The following is a 24261-nucleotide window of genomic DNA, read 5'->3' as shown; positions in this document are numbered from 1 at the left end:
AGAACATGGATGGATCAAGAGAGTGTGGGTTGCATAAAATTAAAGCTGAAGGTAGAATATGAGGTGCTCGTAATCTAGTTTTTGTTGGATACTCTGGCAGTGAAGGTGGGAGAGGACAGACAGATATGTATGGAAATGGGAAAAATAACAAAGAATGATGCACTGGATGTGGACGCTGGTAGGGTTAAGAGAACGGTCAAAGACAAAGGGACCTGGTCGTTCAACAAAAATTGTTGGGTACTAATCACTCCCTAATCTAATGCCTCTGGGCAGTCAATGCACACAAACACATAAAAAATGTGGAGCCCAAATGCTCAATCATCTTGCACACATTAAGCGGCTGCCTTTTATCCAAACATTCTTTACAAGAACAAATGCAATTACTCACCACTCCACTGTGCTCTAATACAGAAGAACAACTGGAAGCCACACAGAATCAGTGCATGGACTGAAATCAGTGCTATGTACATCTGCAAGGGGATGGAGATGTGAGTTATTGCACATCTGTCACTACCCCTTTCATTATCAAGCATGACAGGACAGCAAAGGCATTTATTTAAAGGTCAAACAACATTTATATCCCCAAAGCTTTCTTACTTTTTTTGTCAGTAGCAAAACTTCAAAGTTTGGTATGAGAATTACACAATTCATCTGGATTATTATAAACATAAATTTTACATTTAGAATAGATGAGTTCAAAAATCCTTACATTGAAATAAAGCAATACTAGGAATGTGGCAAGATCCTTCAGCACATTGCTCCCACTGCAACAAATACAGTATTTAATATTCCTTTCCTCCTTTTGAAGGAATCAATGCTATTTTCTTTGTAAATCATTGTATTTCAATTCGAGCAGATTATAGACAAGTAACAGAAATGTATGTTCTAATGGGAAGTAATTCCTGCCGTTCATGCCATTGGTCTTTAGTGAAGTAACTGATGCAGTGTTGATTCATTTATACCCCCGTGACTTTATTTTATAGAAATGAGACGGTTATTGAGAGGATATAAAAGACACAGGGTTTCCTCGTGACCTCTTTCAAATTAAAAACTAAGACCACGAAGTTCCAAGGGCACTTGGGATTTAATGAAGTTACTTACAAAGCTGGCATTTAGAATTATTGAAATGACAAGTTAATGTTATTCATGACTGCATTCATTTATCAAAAATAGAATATTTGTGGTATACATTCTGAAAACGTGATCGAAGTCAAGGATGAGCATAATGAAAGAGAAGAGTTTGTCCTGCTGTTCACCAATATTGCCATCTGAAAGTAAAGGCACTGATCAGTGAACCTTCAGAGACCCTGTTAAACTCCAAACAGAGTTTGGCAGTTTTTTACCTTTGGTGAATCCTGTGCAGTGCCGGACTCTCTATTGTGTACGACTGATATTAAACAAGACTGCATTAATGATGACAAGACTGAAAGCACATTTCTCAGAAGTTGGTTTCCAATTTGATCATCAGACATATTAGCTTCGCCCCCTCCCCCAATACAAAATGCACATACATGCACAACAGATGCAACTGCACACTCATGAGTTGGCAAATGACTTACTGAGGGGTCAGAACCTCAAGCCTGCCATTTGCCAGCTTTCTCTCCATGAGCAAAACAAAACCATCAGTGACCTGGGGATTGTCTGTCTCTTTCTCTCTCTCTCTCTCTCCAGGGATTCCATGCTGAGTGAGAGTGCATGTAATGGGATTCTCATGCGCATAATACTAGTTTAAAAGACATCCACCTTAAACATAATTTTGTTTCAACTACAAAGGCAAACTCTGACATCTGAGTTCCCTTTATAAAGTAATAGGGCAATAAAAATATACTGCAATTAAGCAAGACATTTATTTTAATGTCAGGTATCTTTGTAACTAAAAAATATAGATTCAAGAAATCAAATGCAAGTCCAATTATGAAAAGACAGCTCTTCAATGCCACCTTAAAAATCATAGAACATATTAATATATTTCTGTGTGTGTGGCTGTCATGTATTCTTTTTTGTTCTTGAAAAGTCAACATAGGTTCCAAGAATATGAATTGTGAAAATTATTAACCAAACTTAATATTCACAATCACTGGAATTACAAATATTAATGCGCAGATTAAATAATTACTCAAAATAGCAACTTATCTGTAGGCACATAAGAGATGGACAGAAAGTCTGCAAAAGACTGCTATATACTGGAGGCATTGGGTGATTAATTTTGAAAAGATTTGAATTTTTTTATTGGGTCAGCAGATGGACAAATGTCAATGTAATATAGTCTATGTCCTTTCTCATCTTCCATCCCTCTGACAAGGGGAACTTTGATCAATCTAAATCCTGATGAATAAAGAACTATTCAGAACTAAAATGGACACATGATTTAAGAGCTTTATATCAGTGTGATAATTTTGCTGAAAATCATCTGTAATAATCTTTTTATATCATTTCTGCACCATTTTTACCATCAATTATTTACTTTGCACCCATCATAACATCCCAATGTCCTTATGAGTGGGAGATTCCTCATGCTTAGAAGCGAGATGAGGGACCATTGAATGGTCAAAATGCCAGGTTCTGCACCAAGCAGTGGACACAAGGTTATCAACTCAGCAATTTACAAGCAATTATGTTGGACTGACTATATGAAAGTAAGCGCTGCTAATTTTTCCATCTGAATGGACATTCTATCCCAATATTGTTAATTTTTACTGGAATCTCTCAGGGATCGCACATATAATTCTTTTAAAGTGGGTTTCAAATACAAGAAATGCTGGGCTAAAAATTGTAGTACAACCAACAAGGTGCATCAGATGAGCCTAACTGTACTGTAACTTCTTTTTTTGCTATACCTACTGCAAACGTCAGTTGTCCCCAAGGCCAGTGGTACATTTTTGAATTTGAAAACAAGCCATCCAGTATTCTGTTTAGAGTTTAGGTTTGGTAGTGATCAGGATTGCTAGATCCCAGACAGCAATGACCCTGCCCTGTTGGCTATAAAGACCAGGGTGGGCGGACAGGGACACTCAGCACTGATTCCTGCTTGGGTACAAGGTGGAGACGGGGAGTGACATGCAAGAAGGTGGGTTGGAAGACTGGGGCTGGGATATACAGTGATGAGATTGGAGACAGTGTAGGGTAAATGCCAAGGATAGAGAGAAGGGTAGCAAGTCAGGGAGCTGGATCTAAACCCCAGGAGACATTGGTGCTGGAATACACAGTGGAGATTGGGGTAGATTGTTGGTGCAGCACAGGGGGAGGCTCATCTGAAACATATCCACTCCAAGTCTTTACTAACTCTAAGGCCAAAATCAGCTACTCCTGAGACTCTGCTTGGGGATGATACAGAAATCATATTGGAGCAATCGGTCAGAAGTAGCTGATTACATTTTCAGAATGATGTAAATATACCCAGAAATGGTCATTGTGGCACTTCATTTGAAACAAAAAAAACTGCTTGTGGCATCATGCATATGAATTTCTAAGCAATAGATTTTCAAAATAATTTTTTAAAAAATAACTTTGTATAGCAATTCTAATTCCATTTCTTACAAAACAAAAATCCAATTGTATTTTAATAGAAAGAAAATGAAACTAGTCTCCATCTCACAAAAGTCCTGCTTAATTTACTTTTTTTAAAAAGTACATAAATGGTAGAGGTGGGGACAAATGTAATCTTCAAAAGGCACATGAATAAGAAAGATTCAGAGGAATATGGAAAAAAACCTCGACAAATGGGACAAGCTTGATCAGCATGGACATTGAATGCTGTAAAACTACGACATCACTATATTACAGGAGATAAATTAGCAGAATAAGTTTATAAAATTGTGGTCAATTCATACAAGCGTGGATTAAAATTCCAAATGGATTAGCAAAATAAATTAAAAATTACCCGAAGCAATTTGTAACACGCTACCGACATTAACTCCTTCTACTGGAACACTGCCTAAGGTTAATGCAACATTCCACATCTATTCTGTGTCTTGTTGGTTATTTTAACATCTGATTTTTGTCAGCAAACAGTTACATAGGTTTGCTTGCTAAGACAACCACAGGTAATTTGTCCCTTGTTTCATGCTATCCATAATAATGTGGTTCGACTTCAAAGTTAGTTCTCAGCTCTTTGATCTCTTATGTTTTTTTAATAAATTGTTCAAAATTTGCACAAGGACATGTATAAACTTACAGTGAAGAGTACAAAGAATTTTTGATTGCTCTCTCCCACACAGTTGTTCACCCAAGGACAATGGTGATCCATCTTCCGGATGCATCTTTTACAAATACTAAATTTTGGGAAGAAAGAGAAATAATTACTGTATTACAAAATAGAGACGATTAGTTCAGAAATCCTAAATCAATTTTCAAGTTCATTCTTCAAAGTGTGCACAATTTGATATTCAGAACTGAACAAATATAGACAAAAGATTTAATTCTTATTGCTCCTTCCTGACTAAATGTAACAACAACTTAATGGCAGCTATGACTATTGAGAGATTTACTTTAATTTGAGTCTTAATAATTTCTGCTTGGGCCCAATTATTGCTCAATCAAAATGTTATGAATTGATGTTTCATTCCAGAGACTTGAGCACAAAAAAATAATCTGTGTTTTGCTTAAACTTTTGGAAGGCATCATTTTTTAGTTGGGACTTTAACCAAAGCTTCACCTGCTCTACTTTAAATTGCAGCGAGCTCCCCAAGCAATGAAACCAAAATAGATTATCTGCCCATTATCATGAGTTAGCAAATATACAAATATTCGCTGCATATTTCCCAAAATATCATGACTACACCTCAAAAGTACATCATTGATTCTAGTGCCAAGAAAGGTAAAGGAAAGGCATGAAATACATATTTATTTTTTGTTATTACCTTGAGAACAAAGTTTTTAGAATTAAACACTCAATTCATTGCCATTTTTATTGATGTAACTGAACATGATAAAGCTTTAGTTTTATTTCTAAACTATTTACCTTCTGTCCTACTTTTAAAAAGTCAAATTTGACTCTATATATGGGTATACCAAATAAGAATCTATGAAGGCCTGTATTTTTTAAGTCACAAAACTCCAAAAGATATTTTAATTTTTAATTACATTAAAGGACAATTATTTCATGAAAGGGACTTATATCCATCATTAACTCATACAAACCATGCCAGTTTCTGATATTACCAATGTTTGAACCATTCTGCAGAAATATTGCTGTTTCATTCTGCAAGTTTCCTGAACATGAACTCAAGGCTAAATAAAAATGATTTGGTGAAAGCAAAAGCACATTCTGATAATTTCATAACTAAAAATATAAGAGTCAATGGTCAATTAGCACATTAGAGGTAAAACACAGAATTCTGTTAACTCTGTGGTTAAGTGTAAAAACACACAAATGCTGGAGAAACTCAGTGCCTTTATGTAGCAAAGGTAAAGATACATCCCCAAAGTTTTGGGCTTGAGCCCTTCATCAAGGTGTGGGGGAAATGTCTGAACAATAGGGAAAAGGGGGGATGGTGAGGGTGGGAGATGATAGGTGGAGGGGAGGACTGCAGGAAGATGGGGTGGAGGAGTCTAGGCTAGGTGGAGAGAGTAAGGGAGGCCAGTCGACAGTTCTCAGACACCTCCTCCTATCAACCCCTCCAACAGGACCCCACCATCACCCATCAAGCCTCCGTTTTCAACATCTCTCACCTCACTGATTCTGGGCACCTCCCTCTCACGGCCACCAACCTCATTGTCTCCCATCCTCGCACCACCCGTTTCTACCCAAGATACATAAACCTAACCATCCAGGCAGACCCATCGTCTCTGCTTCCTCTTGCCCCATGGAACTAGTTTCATCCTACCTTGACTCCATCTTTTCTCCCCAGTTCAATCCCTCCCCACCTACATTCGCAACACCTCACACACCCTCCACCTCCTCCGACTTCATATTCTCTGAACCAGACCGCCTCATCTTCATGATGGATGTCTCATCCCTTTACACCTCTATTTCCCACACAGAAGGCCTTAAAGCACTTAGCTTTTTCCTGGACATAAGACCTGAGCAGTCACCTTCCACCACCATCACCATCTCTGCTTGGAAGAACATGTCCTTACCCTTAACAATTTTTCCTTTAACTCATCCCACTACCTCCAGATTAAAGTAGCCATGGGTAGCTGCATGGGTCCCAGCTATGCCTGCCTGTTTGTGGGTTTTGTGGAGCAAAACATGCTCCAAGCCTACACAGGCAAGACTCCCCAATTCTTTCTCTGGTAGATTGATGACTACATCTGGGTGGCCTCATGCACCTGCGATGAGCTTCTCAATTTCATGGCCAGTTTCCACCCTGACCTCAAACTCACTTGGTTTATCTCTGATCACACTCTCTTTTCTGGATCTCTCGATCTCCATCTCAGGAGACAGACTCTCCACTGACATTTATTACAAACCCACAAATACCTGGAATACACATCCTCACACATCCTGCAAGGCCTCCATCCCCTTCTCTCAATTTCTCCGTCTCTGCCACATCTGCTCCCAAGATGAGGTCTTCCAGTCCAGATCTTCTGAAATGTCTGCCTTCTTCCACAAAGATGGCTTCCCCTCCACCACTATTAACTCAGCCCTCACCCGCATCTCCTCCATTCCCTGTTCATCTGCCCTAGCCTTCCCTGCCCTAGAAACAATAAACACAGAATTCCCCCTCATCTTCACCTACACCCCACCAGCCTCCGCATCCAACACATGATATTTGCTGGAATTTCCGGTACTTACTACAGAACCCCACCAATTGACACATTTTTCCTTCTACCCACCCCCCCTCGGGTTCTGAAGGGACCGCTTCCTCCGTGACTCCCTCGTGCACTCTTCCCTCCCCAACCATCGCCCCCCCCCCAACACCTTCCACTGTGGTCATAGGAGGTGTAATACCTGCACCCACACCTCCTCCCTCACCATGGTCCAAGGTCCCAAACAGACTTTTCAGTGAAGCATCACTTCATCCGGTGCACCCTCTATGGCACACATGTCAAACCCAGGCCCGCGGGCCAAATTTGGCCCGTGATATAATTATATTTGGCCCGCAAGATCATATCAAATATGTATTAGAGCTGGCCCGCTGGCCGCCGCGCCAGTATAGCGCACGCACAGCTAATACTACAAATCCCAGAATGCTTTGCAAATGCATTGGCGCCGGCCCGTCAGCCCGCTAATCGCCCCCACCTCCTCTCTTTACTTTCATTAGTATCTGTGACCTGTCACCTAACTCACATGTAATAAACCCCTTACAAAAAATGGCCAACCGAAAGACAGAAAACAGGACCTTTCAAGACAGGTGGAAGGCAGACTATATCTTCATCATTTTAAAAGACAAACCTGTTTGACATTGAAGCATGTTGTTTTTTTTTTGACTTGTTGGCTTGTGAAAAAAAATACATTTAAAAGGAGCTTAAAGGCTATAGAGAAATATTATTGATTGAATATTTTATTTCTCATTTATTAATGCTTCTTCTGGAAAGAGTTTAACCAAAACTATTATTAAACATTTATTTTAATAAGAAAAAGTTTAACACTACATAAGTTGAAAGAAGAGAAAACATGCAGATGTTGTTGAAAATTTTCAATAAATATTTAGTTTGGCCCACGACTTAGTCCAAGTTTTTAATTTTGGCCCTCTGTGAATTTGAGTTTGACACCCCTGCTCTATGGCCTTCTCAACATCGGAGAGACCAGTCGCAGATTAGAAGATCACTTCGCCCAGCACCTCCTCTCCGTCTGCAATAAAAATGACCTCCCCGTAGCCAACCATTTCAATTCAGAGTCACACTCTTAAGCTTATATGTCTGTCCATGGCCTTTCACACCACTCCACCTTGACCACTCACAGATTGGAGGAACAACACCTCATTATTCATCTGGGCACCCTCCAACCCCAGGTTGCCTTCCCCTCCCACTTTAACTACTTATTCCAGTATCTACTTCCTTTCTCTCTCTCCTAGACTAAACTCCTCCTCCACTTCCTGCAGTCCTTTCTCATCTCCCCCCATCATCTCCCATCCACATCACCCCCCCCTTTCCCCTTTGTTTGGACATCTCTCATGTTCCCCCACACCTCAATGAAGGGCTCAAGCCAAAAACGTTGGGGATGTATCTTTACCTTGGCTACATAAAGGCACTGTTTGACCTGCTGAGTTTCTCCAGCATTTGTGTATTTTTTCAATGAGCACATCAGGTTTTGTATCCAGATACCAAGTTTTTTTTTCTACTGTAAATGAAAGCATCTGTGGTCAAGGGCGCTGTTAGCTGACCACAAAGCCATTTATCTAAACAGATCATGTACTTGCAGAGCAAATTTCAAAGAGGCTCCTGTAATGCTCCTTGTGGCTATGGTGACCTTTCCCCCCAAAATAGTGCAGTAAAATAAATAAAAGCTCATGGCAAAATGCAAACACTGCACCACTGACGTGGTGAGACCACCTCAATGTCAAAAGAAGTCCAGAGGTCTCTAAAAACTGCATAGAATTGGCAAGAAGACAGTATAGTGTGCATCAGACATGGGACGATGCCTTGCTCCCATCAGACACTGACATTAGTGGCAAATGTGGCTGAAGCAACTTTGGCTAATTAGTACAGCCTTCAATGGCAGAGTTGCAAAAACCATGTAGAAAACATTGTGGATATCAAGCAAATACCTGAAATATAGGATGTACAGTGTTAACTTTCTTTCAATTGCAATAATTATTGAAGAACAAACAAATGTTTGCTTTATTAAAAACTGAAGTATTCAAGTACTCGAAAAGAACTGCTGAAAGAGTGCATCTGTTTAAAACAAAAACAGGTTATTGCTTGAGGTCATCAGACTTTCCAGAATCATAACCACTTGAGGTCAGAAGTTTGTGGAAGTGAAGAGGTCATTTATCATAAGTTGTGTTTTGGACAGAAATGAAACCAAAACAGTAGTGATGTCAGGTCACATGTTTTCAGAGAGACACAAATGAAGAGAGATAGAAAGTCATTTTGAAACCAGTTAGAAGAAACCATACCTCTTGTGAATACAGGATTGCTTTCTCTGTCAAGAGAGGAAGTAAGCAAATTGGTGTTTGGACATGAGCTTAGAGGACCTTTAATGTTGCTAAAACAACAGTGGGTTAATGAGGATGTGCAGTTGAATTTCTTGGATTATGTTTCAAAGTTTAAAGATTGTTGGGAAAAAAATGTGTAAGATAGCTGAGGAGAATTTAAAAGTGGCCAAGATAAGATGGAAGTTTGGAATAACAGAAAAGTCAGAAGTTTTAAATCAGGGGATAAAGTGTTAATTGTGTTCTCAACAATGTCTAATCATTTTAGAGCAGATTTTTCAGGACCTATGGCATTCAGAAATGAGGTCCTGTATACCACTGGAGAAAATAACATAATATATGGGATCAATATTATGTATTTAGGAAGATTTTAAATTGAAAATTTGAGAATGGCAATGGGTGCAGCTTCACCTCCCACATTGTAAGTGATGGAATTAATTAAGTTATTCTCCTTACATTCTTTTGTTTTAGGGGGAGTAGATTTTAGGATTAGTAGGGGGGGGGGGTGTGGGATTAGGAATTCTTGTAGGGTCTTCGTAGTAGTCTTTTTTCTATGTAACCATGTAGTATTTTTGGATAGCTGTTAACATTTTAATTTTGTAACTGTAGTTATAACTTTATCTTCTAATAAAATATAATACTTTAAAAAATATTTCAGGACCTTATTAAATAGAATGAAGTTAATTATGTGGTTAAAACTCCTGATGGGAGATGGAGGACACAAAGTTGTCATGTTAAAAGATTGAAAATTTATTTTGAGAATTTGGAGGTTAGCCAGAAGTAGCTTACACCAGAGATATTAGATATTGACAAAATTAAGATGGTTATGGATCATGAAATCACACAAGATGACTCTTGTGAGAATCATTTTAAAGAGAAGCTCTTTGATAAACTTTTGAAAACCAATCTTAAAACGTTCATTTAGCTAAGTGTGAATTTTGAAATGTTTAGGTGAGTTATGTTTGCCAAAGAAAATTGGAGCATATTCAGATTAAAGTTCAGACAATTTCTGACTTTCCTATGTCCATGGGTAAGAAAGTTATTGGGCGATTTTTAGGAATGGGTGGCTATTCTAGGAAGTTTTGTAAAATCTGCTGACATTGCTCTTCATTTGACTTACATGTTGAAGAAAAGTGGAAAGTTTATTTGGAGAGTCATGTGTCAGGAAGCATTTGACAAACTGAAATACATATTATATCAGAAACCTGTGCTTAAATCACCTGATTTTGAGAAGCCATTTACTTTAGCAGTTGATACCAGTGAAGAAGCAATTGGTGCTGCATTATTATAAAAAAGATGACTATGACGGTATTGAACATTCAGTGGCTTACTTATCTAAGAAATTCAATCAATACCCAAAAGAATTGTTCTATTGGAAAATAATTATTGCCTCTTAGATTAGCTCTGCAACATTTTGAAGTATATGCCTGCACTGCTGTGGGATTAAACATTGTTTGCATTGACCATGATTTTTGAGTAAAATTAAAACTAAGAATAGATTATTATTGAACTGGAGTTTAATTTTGCAAGAATATGACTTGGATATAACTCATATTAAAGGCAAGGTGTTAGATTTGCAATGTTATTGAAAAGATAAGTGCTATATTTTGCCTGTAATGCATGGTATCATTTTAGAGTGTAATATTTACAAGATTGTAGAATTTAGAATTTTACCTTTTTCAAAGTTCAAAAATGTTCTCTGTAAAAGGTGTTAATATTCTCTCTCTCTCTCTTTGGCTTGGCTTTGCGGACGAAGATTTATGGAGGGGTAATGTCCACGTCAGCTGCAAGCTCGTTGGTGGCTGACAAGTCCGATGTGGGACAGGCAGACACGGTTCTCATCAGGAAGATTCACTAGTGTGAAATCAATACCACCAAATCTTTTAGTTTCTTTCCTACTGATATTAAAGGTACCCGATCCTTTATCTGGACATCTAAAACCCAAAAAGCTCCAAAATCCGGCAAGTGGGGAGAGAGACAGCAGCGCGAGTCAGGCGGGTGAGGGGGGGGGGGGGGGGGGTAGACCGGCAGCGCAAGGTGGGCGAGCGAGGGGGGGGGGGTGGGGGAGACCGGCAGCATGAGTCAGGCGGGCGAAGGGGGGGACTGGCAGCGCGAGTCGGGCGGGTAACGGAAGGGAGAGAGACGGCAGCTTGAGTCGGGCGGGCGAGGGGGTGGATACGGCAGCACAATTCGGGTGGGTTTAAATCTGGCTTTCCGAAATCCGGAAAAAATCTGAAATTCGGAACACACTGTCCCCCAAGGGTTCCGGATAAAGGATCTTGTACCTGTCTCTTTCTTTGGCTTGGCTTCGCGGATGAAGATTTATGGAGGGGTAAAGTCCACGTCTGCTGCAAGCTCGTTGGTGGCTGGCAAGTCCGATGCGGGACAGGCAGATACGGTTGCAGCGGTTGCGAGGGAAAATTGGTGGGTTGGGGTTGGGTGTTGGGTTTTTCCTCCTTTGTCTCTTGTCAGTGACGTGGGCTCTGCGGTCTTCTTCACAGCTGTGAGGCGCCAAGATGCATGGATGGAGGCGAGATCAGCCCACTGGCGGGGGTCAATGGGGCAGGCACCAAGAGATTTCTTTAGGTAGTCCTTGTACCTCTTCTACCTCTGTCACAGTGGCCAGTGGAGAGCTCACCATATAATATTAATACATAGCTTAATGTTAAAGCTATATTTTATCTAGATATGGTATAAATTTAGTTTGGGTGGTTACAGGGGCACAGAGACAACACATTAGCATTTTAAAAACACATGGTCCTTTGACAGAAGCCACCGTGAATGAAATGGCAGCTGATCCAAGTCAGAACCAGAAGATGAAAAAATTTCTGATGGTTTTTTGAGATACTGAAAACAATAGGTGTTATTTCAGAACCACCTGTATTAATGCACAGCCGGTTTAGCTCTGAGAGCGGACTTCACAGAGTGGACTGAAATGCTTTTAGCTCATCAGTGTCAAAAGGCCTGATGATCTTCAAAGACAGAAATGATGTCACATACATAGGAGAGATTTGCCAAAAATGTATTATTGAAATGGGAGACAAAGTCAGTTTCAGGAAACTCACTGTTCTGTTAAGATGCAAAACTACAGCAGCATTATTTCCCAACAGAAGGGGAAAAGCTGTCTGTGTGTTACTCCTAATAAGGAGGACACTGAATAAGTACATTTCTGACTGTCTTTTTAAGATAGAGGACAGTCTTATTGTTTTGAAAACAGATTCCAAAGTATTCATTAAAAAAAAAAGAAGATTTGATCCTGGGAAGAACTTGTATTTTCAAAAGATGGTCATTCTGTCTTAAAGAATATCTCTCAAGGACAACTCATCGAAAGAATTGTGAGTTTAAAGAGGCTTGAAGGTATGATGTTTAAAAACACTTTATAATTATTTCTGAACTGAAAATTTAAGACCTTCAAGCAAGTCTAAAATTATGGTGAAGTTTTAAAAATTGACTTTTCAGAGTGGGGACTTATACGCACACATTTACATTTGCGCATAGTGGGGTTAAATTTAGAGTTAAGTTTAGAGATAAGTAAGAAATGTTATGCTATTAATAGTTTAATAAAAACGATTATTTGGAATTTACCATTGTCTGGTAAATTTTCCATTGCTGTTCTTTTGTTAATACTAACAAAGTCTCTTTACTTTCAAACAAAATTTAAAAGGGTTGTTAGTTCGTACAATAAGTAAGAAATGTTATGTTATTAATGGTTTAATAAAAACTATTATTTTGAATTTTCGCCTGTCTGGTGAATTTTCCATTGCTGTTCCTTTGTTAGTACTAATAAGACTTAATTAGTTTGTAACAGCCCTCTCCTAGACTTCTTGGCCTTTAAGAAAAGTAATCTACTCATGGTTCTTTGTGAAAATTTTCCCAAGTTACTTTCAAGAACCAATCTGGGCAAACCATCGAGTCTTAATTTGAAACGTCACCAACTGTTCCTCTTCCTTCCCCAACAACCTCCCCACCCCACAGATGCAACTAGACTCAATGAATTTCTCCAGCATTTATTTTATTATTCTCATATCTACAGTCTCTTCTGTTACCCAAACATTTTCTCTTTTTTTTCTCTTGAAAAATAATTGCTCTTCATTCTTAGCATTGTTCCAACCATACAGATCAACTGCAAACATGTCTGTACAATGTTTAGAGCTGAGCTTTGCAACATCTACTTCGTGTATTTCCATTCCCTTGGAGCAATGTAGTAGATCAAATGTTTTAAGGTGACATTTATCAATCAAGTTAACAAGGAGCGTTCACGTTATAACATTTTAAGATGTTAAAGTCTTAGTTCGCTTTTCGCTTTGTCCTTTCATTGCAAGAAGCTTTAGAGCTGACTTTCCCAGAAAATTAACTGAGAAATAAAATTTGTAAGAGTTCAAGAATTATTAAACATACTATCAACTTACTGCAGTAAAACCCATGCATTTTGGAATTCAAGCAACCAGCAGCATCAAGCAACTGGCAAAAAAAACAAGGAAAATAAATAAGAAAAAATTAAGTAAAATATACACAAGTTTAAAATTGTAAAAGTAAAAGTAACAAATAAACCTTTAGTGAAAATGGGAGCAAATATTCAGCCATCCGAGTGCCTTGGTCATAGCAGCTGTTCGAAGAAAATTGTGTGAAACAGCAATAGCGTCGCCCAGGATGAAGAGCTGGTTGATGCTGCTCCCTGTTGGGGTGGCTCTCTTAAAATGTCTCCTTATCCCTGCTTAGTAAGTCATCTAGGTCAGAGGCTTTATCTGTAAACAGGGGTGGGGTTAATTATCTATAAGGTTATTGCTCATCTTTCGGGATGGTCCATAGAGGGGGAGGAACCTGCAGATACAGTGATGGATAAATGCTTTCAAAGAATATGACTGAAAATAAAGCATGCTGCTATAAGGTTTATATATTCATGCAAGTGAAGTTTATTCAGTTTAAGAACAGTAGAGCATTTTTTTCTTTTAAATTATGTTTCGTATAAGGTGCAATGTAAGAGAAGTTTCAAAGAAACTAGAAAATACTCGTATTTGGAATCTACCAATCCCCATAAGTGCCGGATACCAGGGGTTTTACTACACTATTATTTACTACACTATTATGGAACACTATTATGGAACAGGCACATTGATTATAATTGCATTGGAAGTTTATTCATAAATTACATTCTTTTATACCTGCAATGGTGAGCTCGCTCTGGCTTAATACTGCAACATTTTGGGCACTTATAGATTACCTCCCCGGGTTTCAGCTGCAGACTTTCCATATACTCTTTTGTGGCATTGCCTTTTGGCACAGCACCCTGTCGAAAGAGTCCACACCAGAAATACAAGTGAGCAAGGCAATAATCAATCATACAAAAATCAAGACAAAGTGAGCTAAAGAAATGGGCTTTTCACTTCCATCAACAATTTATAAAATTAGCTACATGGCAAGTTATCTTTTACCCCTCAATATTTACACGATTTTCCTTTAGACAAAAAAAAAACAAAGTTTACTCCATTCGTTTCTTGGTCTAATTTTTACATTAAAAACTGCAGTGATTTCTGCTTCAACAATTGACTGAGAAAAGTGCTGCATTCTTTACCAACATTTTTTCATGAAACTTGTTACCTGCCCTCGCTTTCCAAGAATTCTGAACATTCATTCCATACGACCTGACACCCCAGTGAGTTTAAAAAAAAATTTTTTTTTTATATAAAGCTTCAGCTCCAGTAAAAGTTTTCTACTCAAAAAATGCCCAAAACTTGAAGGCAATTGAAAATTGAATAGTATTGAAATGTTGGCCAAACTCTTTTGCATGAAATCATATCATGTATCTTTATCCTTAATGCTCAGCCCTTCTTTGCAAAATTTAGTCGGTAATTTTACACCTTTTTCCTTACTCAAGGGCACTGTGCACATGAACACTTCAGTAGCTACTCACAACACAATTCATTGTCTTTTTGAGAATTATGGATGATTATTTTTACAGAGTTAACATTTTATATCAGCAGGTACTATTTAAGTGAAAACATGCCACATTGTTGTGTCCCTTTTGTAAGTGGAAGGACAAAATAAAGCTCTCAGAAACGGAATTTACAGCTAACTTTCTTGTAATTTCACCGAGTTTACTGCCCTGAGTAACAATACATGAATGTGTATGTGCACGTGCATCACTCGAGTGTGATACGGCCATTACTGTGCACGTGCACTACTCGAGTGTGATACGGCCATTACTGTGCACGTGCACCACTCGCGTGTGATACGGCCATAACTGTGCACGTGCACCACTCGAGTGTGATACGGCCATAACGGTGCACGTGCACCACTCGAGTGTGATACGGCCATAACTGTGCACGTGCACTACTCGAGTGTGATACGGCCATTACTGTGCATGTGCACCACTCGAGTGTGATACGGCCATTACTGTGTCATGCTTTCAACAACATATTAGTTACAGGTATCTTGAGTATATAACATCCCTCCTCAAAAAAAGTTACTGCTTCTTTACCTCTACTTAAAATGTGAATTAAACATTTTAACTATAAAAATAAAATGTCCTAATTTCACATATTTTCAGTGAAATTGCACTGGTGGCAGGATATTGCTTCTCCACTTTGGCAACTGTTGAACTCTGAGATGCTGGTATGTGTGTAGATGGTGGTCCTGCTTGCCACATTTGACCTACTGCTTGGTGTGCTGACGTAGTCGTGTTACTGGTTGACATTTTGCCATACGTTGCCATACTAATTGTTGACACTGCAGAAGTTGCTGGTGTTCCTGGTGTTGTCGCTCATGTTGCAGCTCTCTGCTTTGCCAGATTTGCCAGATTTGGTGTTGGGCGGATGTGGACCATGTTTCGTCTCAGTTGTCTGCCAGATCCTTTCTCGATGATGTAGGACCTTTATCAGCTTTATTGACGACCTTTGCTGGGCTCCGGGTTTTCATCACTGGCTCTTGAACATGCATGTGCTGCCCTCTGAAGACCTCTGGTAAGGATTGTGCATGTCTGTTGTACCAATGACGTTCTTCCTCGTGTACGTCAGCCAGCTTTCCTCTGGTTTCCTCCTGATCATCTGGAGGATGGATTTTGCTTGGCAGGGTTGTTTTGTATTTCCTAGCATTCAAAATCTCTGGTGGGGATTTCATATAGGCCCTGAAGGATGACAGAAGAGCAAGGTAAGGGTCCACCTTCGTTTCTCGACACTTGGTGAGTGTGTGTTTGACTGTCTGCATATGTCTCTTGATGAACTCATGGCCCTTGGAGTAGTGTGGAGATGATGTTGTGATAGTGAACCCATATTCTGTAGCCGGTTCTCTAAATTCATGCTGTGTGAACTGGGTCCTATTATCACATATCACTTGCTCAGGTATTCGCTGTTCTGCAAAGAGTGCTCGTACCACTGAAGTGATGCTTGATGCTCTCAGGTCTTTCACTCTCCTGATGAATAGGAACTTGAGTAGTAACAGGCCACAATTAGATGCGACTCTTGGTTCTCAGTGAACAAGTCTACTCTCACTGTCTGCCAGGCCTGATGAGTATTTCAGCAGGAATCATCTCCTCCTTCTGTTGTGTGCTCCTGTACTTCTAGCATATCTGACTTGCAGCCACCATCTTCTCTATGTCTTTATAGATGTCTGTCCAGGACACTGCTCTGTTTGCATTTCCCCATTCCCATGTGGCCTTGATGTATTTTCTGGAGAATTTTTTTATTGCATATGACCCTGCCAGCAGAATACTATTCTCTAGCGAGATGTCCTCTCTGACAGATAATACTGATGTATTGCAGGCTGCACTGGTTTTATCTTCTCTGGCCATCCCAGTACTACCTGCTGCAAGAGTAGCTGTAGCACTGGCTTAGTTTGGTGCTGGTCACATTGACAGGGTGATGTACCTTGATCCCCATGTCCTTCATCTCGTATTTTTCATTTGGGGAAAGGTGTGGCAAGGCATCAGCAAGCACCATTTCCTTTCCTGGTTTGTAGTTGTAACATTGGAGTCGGGGGAGTAGTGTCTGCAGTCTACCTGGTGTCTTGCTTAGATATGTTTATGGATGTGTTCCAGCAGGCAATGATCACTCTCCACCACAAACTATCTCCCATATCGGAATTCGTGTAATTTTTCACATCCGTACACAACTGCCAACAGCTCCCTCTCAATATTGGCATATCTAGTCTCCTCTATTGTCAGGGCGTATGAGGCCAAAGCTATTGGTTTTCCTTCCTGCACCAACACTTCTCCAAGGCCTCTGGTAGAAGTGTCTACTTGTAATGTGACAGTTTTTTTTCTTTCATAACAGCTCAGTTCCACTTACCTGCAGACTACATCTTTGAGCTGGTCAAAACTTCTCTGATATGATGATGACTATTGAATCGCCACATAATCTTTCAGCAGCTCTCTGAGGTTTGCTATGTGGCCTGACATGAGTGGGATGAAGGAGCACCAAACCAAGGAAACTTCTAAGCTCCTTTATGTCCTTTGGGTGATCCATCTCGGCAATGGCCATGACCTTCCCTGGGATTGGCTTGACCTAATCAGGTGTGTACACTATTCGAAGAATTGGCATTCCTTCTCTTTGATGATGCATTTGTCTGCATTGAGTTTGATGCTGGCCCCTCTTGTTTTCTCCATGGCTTTGTGTAGGTGAAGATCATGAGTTTTCTCATCTCTATCATAGACCTGGATGTTGTCTGCAATGAAAACTGCGCCCTTGTATCCCCTGTATCGATCTTTTGTTGAAACACGCCCTGACTCATCTCGAGGCTAAAAGGTAGTTCGCAGGAACTTGTAGTGACCAAATAGAGTTTTGAACGCTGTGAGCAGTATTGATTGGTCGTCCAACTTCATGTTCCAATATCCATTCTTAGCATCTAACTTGCTGAATATCTTGGGCCCTGCTAGTTCTGGTATGATGTCTTCCAGTGTCGGTGTTGGATAGTGACCCCTCTTGATGGCTTGATTTAAGTCCAGGCATATCCTCAGGCGGCCTTTCAGTTTTTCCTTTACCACTATGAAATTTCCCCAGTCAGTCACCTTTATTACTTTTGCTATCACTTGCTTGTCCTCCATTTCCTTCAGTTCTTGCTCTAGCTTTTTTTTTTAAGTTCTATTGGCACTTTCTTTGGACCATGGACTACTGGTTTGCAATCTGGGTCTGTGGTGATGTGGTACTTGAAGTCTCTAAAGCACCCGACTCTATCATTGAAGCATACAGGGTACATGTTCATCAACTCGGCCTTGTTTGTGATCGAGGGCGGTGCTCAAGCGGGGTGTGGCTGTTGATTCTCTTGGACATTTTCTTCTCATGGATCTCACAGTTTACGGAGATTAAATGTAACTCCTGACATCTATTCAGACCCAGAATTGCTGGTCCGTCAGTGTCTGCCATGCAGAATGTACACACGTGATGCTCTTTTCTTCATGACAGCTTCTGATTTTGGTTTTTCTTAGCTGCTTGATCACGGGTCCACCAAAGGATGTGACTGCGATGTTTGCAGCCTCTAGTATAACTTCCTTCGGGTATCTGTTCGTTATGTTTTCAGGGACTATCTGGCGGTAGTCTGAATGGAAGGATGTTGCTTTGTGATCCAGTATCGAGCTTTACTTTCAGGTTAAATGTTGTAGACCTGCTTCTGATTATTCTCTTTACTTGGATTGTAGTGTGCAACTCAGTTCTCTCTCCGTTTTCACTCTTTGACATCTCGAGAAGGTGAATTGTTTCTATGTCGAGCGTCAGTGAGTCGGAGTCACTGTTGTCTCTTCCATCTATGTAATGTATCTTCTGCTTGTATCCTTTCTTCATTGGAATTTTTATTTTCTTCGTACCAGACCTGCACATCTTTTCCCAGTGATTGGCCTACCCACGGGTCCTCCATTCAGAACCATTTGCAAGCATTTCTTGCGGTCATCGAAGGGGTGTGGTCTGCCATAGTTCCTACAGGTCTTGGGGGGGGTTTGTGGCTTTCTTGGTATGTGTTAGCATCGACCTTTCCATATTTTTGTTGTGCGTTGGCCTGTATGGAGAGGGACTGTATTTGCCCCCTGGTGGCCTAGCTGTGTCTACTGCATCTGCCAACTTTAAACTACCCTTCCCTAGAAGAGTCTTTTGTACCCTGGGATGGGTGTTTCCCTAGATCAGTTGGTTAACTTCCTTCAATTTCCTTGAATTTGCATTTCAGGCTCTTGTTTTAGGCTATGGAATTCATATCATTTAATTCTGTGGTTAGATCTAGGTTCCAGGTGAGAGGAGAATTTCTCAGATATATTCTTTGGATCATTCTCTTCCATCTCGGCAGGTTCCCAGTTGTTGAATAGGTTTAGTCCTTGTTCCACCATCCAGAGAAGGATATAACTAACCTTTTCCTCCTGTGTGGTCCCTTTGAGGAAGCTTTGAAGGCCAGGCTGCTCTTCTACCGAAATTTCTTGAAGGTTTCTACGACATTATCGGCAATTCTTTCCGTGTTGGTGATCAGGTGATGATTTTTTTTGAGGAGATTTCTAGTGTTTGTAGGGATCCAAAAATCACCTGTATGGAACAATTTTTGACATCAGCCATTGCTGTCACCATGTTGTTTCCCCTTTGTAAGTGGGAGGACAAAATAAAGCACTCGGGAGAAGTGATTTACAGCTAACATTTTTTTTGTAATTATGCCATGTTTACTGCCATGTATAACAATACATTAATGCGTCTGTGCACATGCACCACTCATGAATGTGATAGACCCATTACAGTATTCATGCTCCGAGCAACAAAATAGTCACTGGCATCTTGAGTGCCCTAACTTTTGAAATTAGTTTCAAAACATTTGTGGTTGAGATACAGACAAGACTATCAAAATTACAGTAAAGTTAGAAAGTGGTTTGAATTTTTTAAAGAACTTATAGTCATGCCATTTTATATCTCTGGAGTACCTTATCTTTGTTTTTTTTAAAAAATATATTAGTATTCATCCCTTGGTGTACTCCAGTTTATTCCTCCTAATCCTGGTGGTCAAACAGGAAAATTTGGAGTCTGCTTTGCAGACAACAAAGTATAGGCCTTGCCAGTCAAAAGGCCAGAGACCATCAGTAGTGGCTGAGATGGAGTCAAGGTTCATCAGAAGCATTCAAAAGAGAAGTCATAAATCACAGTATTGGTTGAGATGTGAGTAAAGACTTAAGAATTGTAGGAGGTCACAGGACCTGCTTCTACAAAGTTGTAATTTTGGTGGGGCCTCAATTGCACAAGGTTTTTCGGGCTTCTCCAGCAAGTAATTGGAATGCATTGTCAAAATCGTTCAGATTGATTCTTCATACAACTGATTTCAGCTGTGCAATTTTGTGACTAGCTGGAGAACTGGCATGGAATGAGTCATGATTAAAATGCAAATTTATTAATATTTATTAGTGAAAAAATATGCAGTGCAGTTTCTGTTGGAGATCCTCAAAAACCCAACAAAAACAGGTGTGGAATCTAAATAATTTTTTGAACAATCCTCAAAAGAGCCAACAAAGTGTATATAATTTGTGAAATGGATAGAACATGCCGAGTCATGTTAGCATAAATGATTGAAAATAGGATAATTTATTAATTTTAATTTATTTTAAATTCAAAATCTTCCTAAATGTTGGTTTCATTTTAATTGTTAGAACCTACTCAAAGTGGAAATATTCTGGTGATCAATTTATTCAGTTCAGATGAACAAATACCCATTCATGATAGCCATAATGTAGATTCCTCAATCTGACAGATAAAAATTCTTTCACTAACCATTGAGGTAGCACCTTACTGGACCCCGGAATTATTCCCGCACCACAGGCAGCAGAATTTCTCCACTTGTATAAATGGCACATTTTTAAAAAATAAAACAGGAAAGACTTTGAAATCTTTTTTGAAAAGAATTATGCCAAAGTTTAAAAAAATTGTATATCTTTCCAGATGAACACAAAGCAACCCAATAGAATGCTACAGCACACAAAAGAGGCTATTCGACCCTTTTAGTCTGCGCCGACCACTCTTCAGCTCGTCCCAATAACCTGCTCCCACTCCATAACCCTCCATACCTCTCCCATCCATGTATCTATCCAATTTATTCTTAAAACTTAAGATAGGGTCCTACCAACCACATCAGATGGCAGCTCTTTCCATACTCCCACCACTCTCTGAGGGCACCTTTTTCAATTTTACCAGCTCATCATAAATATTTGTAAACTAGCTCCACATCATGAACTACCATACTATACTAACATGCTGTAATAGCATCTAATCACATCAAATGCAATACAAATAAGCTGTCTGACCTGCTGAGTTTCTCCAATTACTCTAATTACATTTCATTGGGTAATGCTTCAAATCAACCATTCTCAACTTTTTTAAGGCTATGGCCCCCACCACCACCACCACCCCCCCACCCCAATTCTGCACCCCTCCCAGGATTGTGATCAAAATTTATGGGCTTCTTTCCCTGCAAAGCAGTCAACTTTTGGTTTCTTCCGCACTCCTCTCCAACCAACGACATAAAAATATTTATGTTATGCGAGGTGAAATGAAAACAAAAAAAACTTTTACTTAAATGTGCTGAGGTCTCTAGGACTTCTGGGATTGGGATGGGCAGAGTTGGTCATCCTTGATTTGAATTGACCACAAGATTAGCTCAGAGACTGATGCTTCTTTGGCAAGTGACTCACCTTCCGATATCCCAAGTGCTTTCCACCAAGCCACAAGTGAAGGAATATTTTTTACCACTTGCCAGGATGAGTGGCTCACCACCACTCAAGGCAAGTAGCCTGTTCACAATTGGCACATGGTGTGTTCCAATGATAAAATGAACAGCAGTTACATACCGAGTATGTGCCAACGGTGCACCAAACCAATGACATCAACCACCAAGCAGGACATGCTATTCAGGTGGACGAGAACATCGCCTCCTTTGGGTACCCTTCCAAGTGCCACACATCCTTACTTGCAAATATATCACCACTCTTTCATCATCGCTGGGTCTAACATGTGCTCCTCAATATCCAAGAGCACTGTGGTAATATTGTCACCAAGAGAACTGCAGTGGTTCAAGAAGGAACCACCATCTTCTCAAGGGCAATTAAGGGACAGACAATAAATGGTGGTTTTAAAAGCATTGCCAGATCCACAAAAAAATTAACAAACCAAAACCTGCAAGGCTCAGGGTAGGTGACAAAGCATCAACTGAAAGAAATAATCTGGCTTCTTTTAGATCTACAACCCCTCCACCTTCTGAAATCAGCAACTTCAACATATCTTGGTTATTATCTTACCTTTACCTTCAGAATGAGATATTTAAATGTAGGAGTGCAGACAGATGCAGTATATGCAGAATGTGGGGAGCTAAATAAATTTCTATCATCGAATTGTGAATGGTACTTGGGCCAGCCATGACAAAATTGTAAATCTTGGCCTGTTTCTCTCTTTTATTGACATTGATTTTAAATATGAAAGGAAATACAACACAAAAATCTGCAGACACCATGGTTGAAATAAAAACACAATGCTGGAGAAATTCACCGGTCAGTGTCCATTATACAGCAAAAATAAAAATACATAACCATCCTCATCACCTTTGGTCAACTCCTTTCCACGGCTTTCAACCTCATTGTCTCCCATCTACCTTTTCCCCAAGATATATAAACCCAACCATCTGGGTAAACCCATGGTTTTGCTTGCTCTACCCAACAAATTTTGCCTTACCTTGACTATCTTTTCTCTCCTGGTCCAATTTTTCCTCACCTACATCTGCGATACCTCACTTGCCCTCCATCTCTTCAATGACTTCAGATTCCCTGAATTGGACTGCCTCATTTTCATGATGGATGTCCAATCCCTTTATACTTCTATCCCCCATTCAAAAGGACTTAAAGCACTTTGCACCAATCACCCTCCACCACTACCTTCCTCCACCTGGCAGAACTTGTCCTCACTCTTAACAACTTTTCCTTTGACTCATCTCACTTCCTTCAAATCAAACAAGTAGCCATGGATACTCACATGTGTCCCAGGCATGCCTGCTTGTGGAGCAATCCATGCTGCAAACCTACACAGGTTACTTCAGGGCTGCCTAATGCATCCATGATAAGCTTGTCAACTTAATTCACTTCTCTGCTAACTTCCACTCTGACCTCAAATTCATTTCGTCTATCTCCGACAACACTCTTCCCTTTCTAGATCTCTCTGTCTCCATCTCAGAAGACAAGCCTTCCACCGACATATATTACAAAACCACCAACTCCCACAACTACCTCGACTACACTTCCTCACACCCTGCCCCCTACAAGAATTCTATTCCCTTCTCGCAATTTGTCTGTCTCTGCCGCATCTGTTCCCAAGAGATCTTCCAGTCCAGATCTTCTGAAATCTCTGCCTTCTTCCACATATGTCTTCCACTCCACCATCATCAACTCAGCTCTCACATACATCTCCTCAATTTCCCACTCATCTGCTCTGGCCCTCTCTGGTTGCTCTTGATGCAACCAACACTGGATTCTCCTTGTCCTCAACTACCGCCCCACCAGCCTCTGCATCCAACACATTATCCTTCAAAATTTCTGGCACTTACAGCAAGATCTCACTAACACATCTTCCACTTTCTTCCCATCTCTTTCTTCTATAGGGATTGCTCCCTCCATGACTCCCTTATGCATGCACTCATCCCTCTCCACAAATCACCCCCCTCAGCACCTTCCCTTGTGGCCTCAGGAGGTGCCACACGTACCTATAGCTCCTCCCTCCCCACATTCCAAAGCCCCAAAGAGGCCTTTCAAGTGAAGCAACAGTTCACTTGTGTATCCACAGGATTGATTTGCTGCATACGGTGCTCTCTTTGTGGGCTCCTCTACATCGGAAAGACTGGGCACAGACCGGGAGATTGCTTCTCTGAGCACTTTTACTGTCCGCAAGCCCAGTATTTCAGTCCTGCATCCCACTCCCACATCTCTGTCCATGGCCACATGTACTATCCCAGCAAGACCATCTGTAAATTGGGCACTCTCCAACTGAATGGCATTCACATCAACTTTTTTTGGTTTCTGCTGACCTCCTCTCCTTTCCTCCTCCCATCCCCATTTTCTTTCTCTCAGCCTCCACCCCTTCCCTCTCTATTCACTTAGCCATGTCTCCTCCCCTTGCTCACTGATGTGCCCTCCCTCCCTTCTCCAAATATTACCTCCTGACTTTGGAATGTGCTCCTCCCCCCTTTACGTTTTAATTGGATGCCTGGTGACATTTTTCCATACCTTGATGAAGGGCTC

General features: G+C 40.3%; 1 protein-coding gene across 9 annotated transcripts in view; it reads right to left on the bottom strand.

Annotated features, from left to right (window-relative positions):
* zdhhc7 (zinc finger DHHC-type palmitoyltransferase 7) overlaps window positions 1-24261 on the bottom strand; it is a 173150-nt gene that overhangs the window by 12379 nt on the left and 136510 nt on the right. For all 9 annotated transcript variants that reach the window (XM_069902155.1, XM_069902154.1, XM_069902159.1 and 6 more), the window contains 3 exons: window positions 14201-14325; window positions 4175-4271; window positions 389-470 (listed from right to left, as the gene is read on the bottom strand). In XM_069902155.1, coding sequence (XP_069758256.1) covers window positions 389-470; window positions 4175-4271; window positions 14201-14325 — 304 coding nt within the window. The remainder of the gene's footprint in view (window positions 1-388; window positions 471-4174; window positions 4272-14200; window positions 14326-24261) is intronic.

Source organism: Narcine bancroftii, chromosome 10 (assembly GCF_036971445.1).
Source record: "Narcine bancroftii isolate sNarBan1 chromosome 10, sNarBan1.hap1, whole genome shotgun sequence".
Classification (NCBI taxonomy): domain Eukaryota; kingdom Metazoa; phylum Chordata; class Chondrichthyes; order Torpediniformes; family Narcinidae; genus Narcine; species Narcine bancroftii.
The sequence above is the reverse complement of the archived record's forward strand: the minus strand, read 5'-3'. Positions and strand labels throughout refer to the sequence as shown.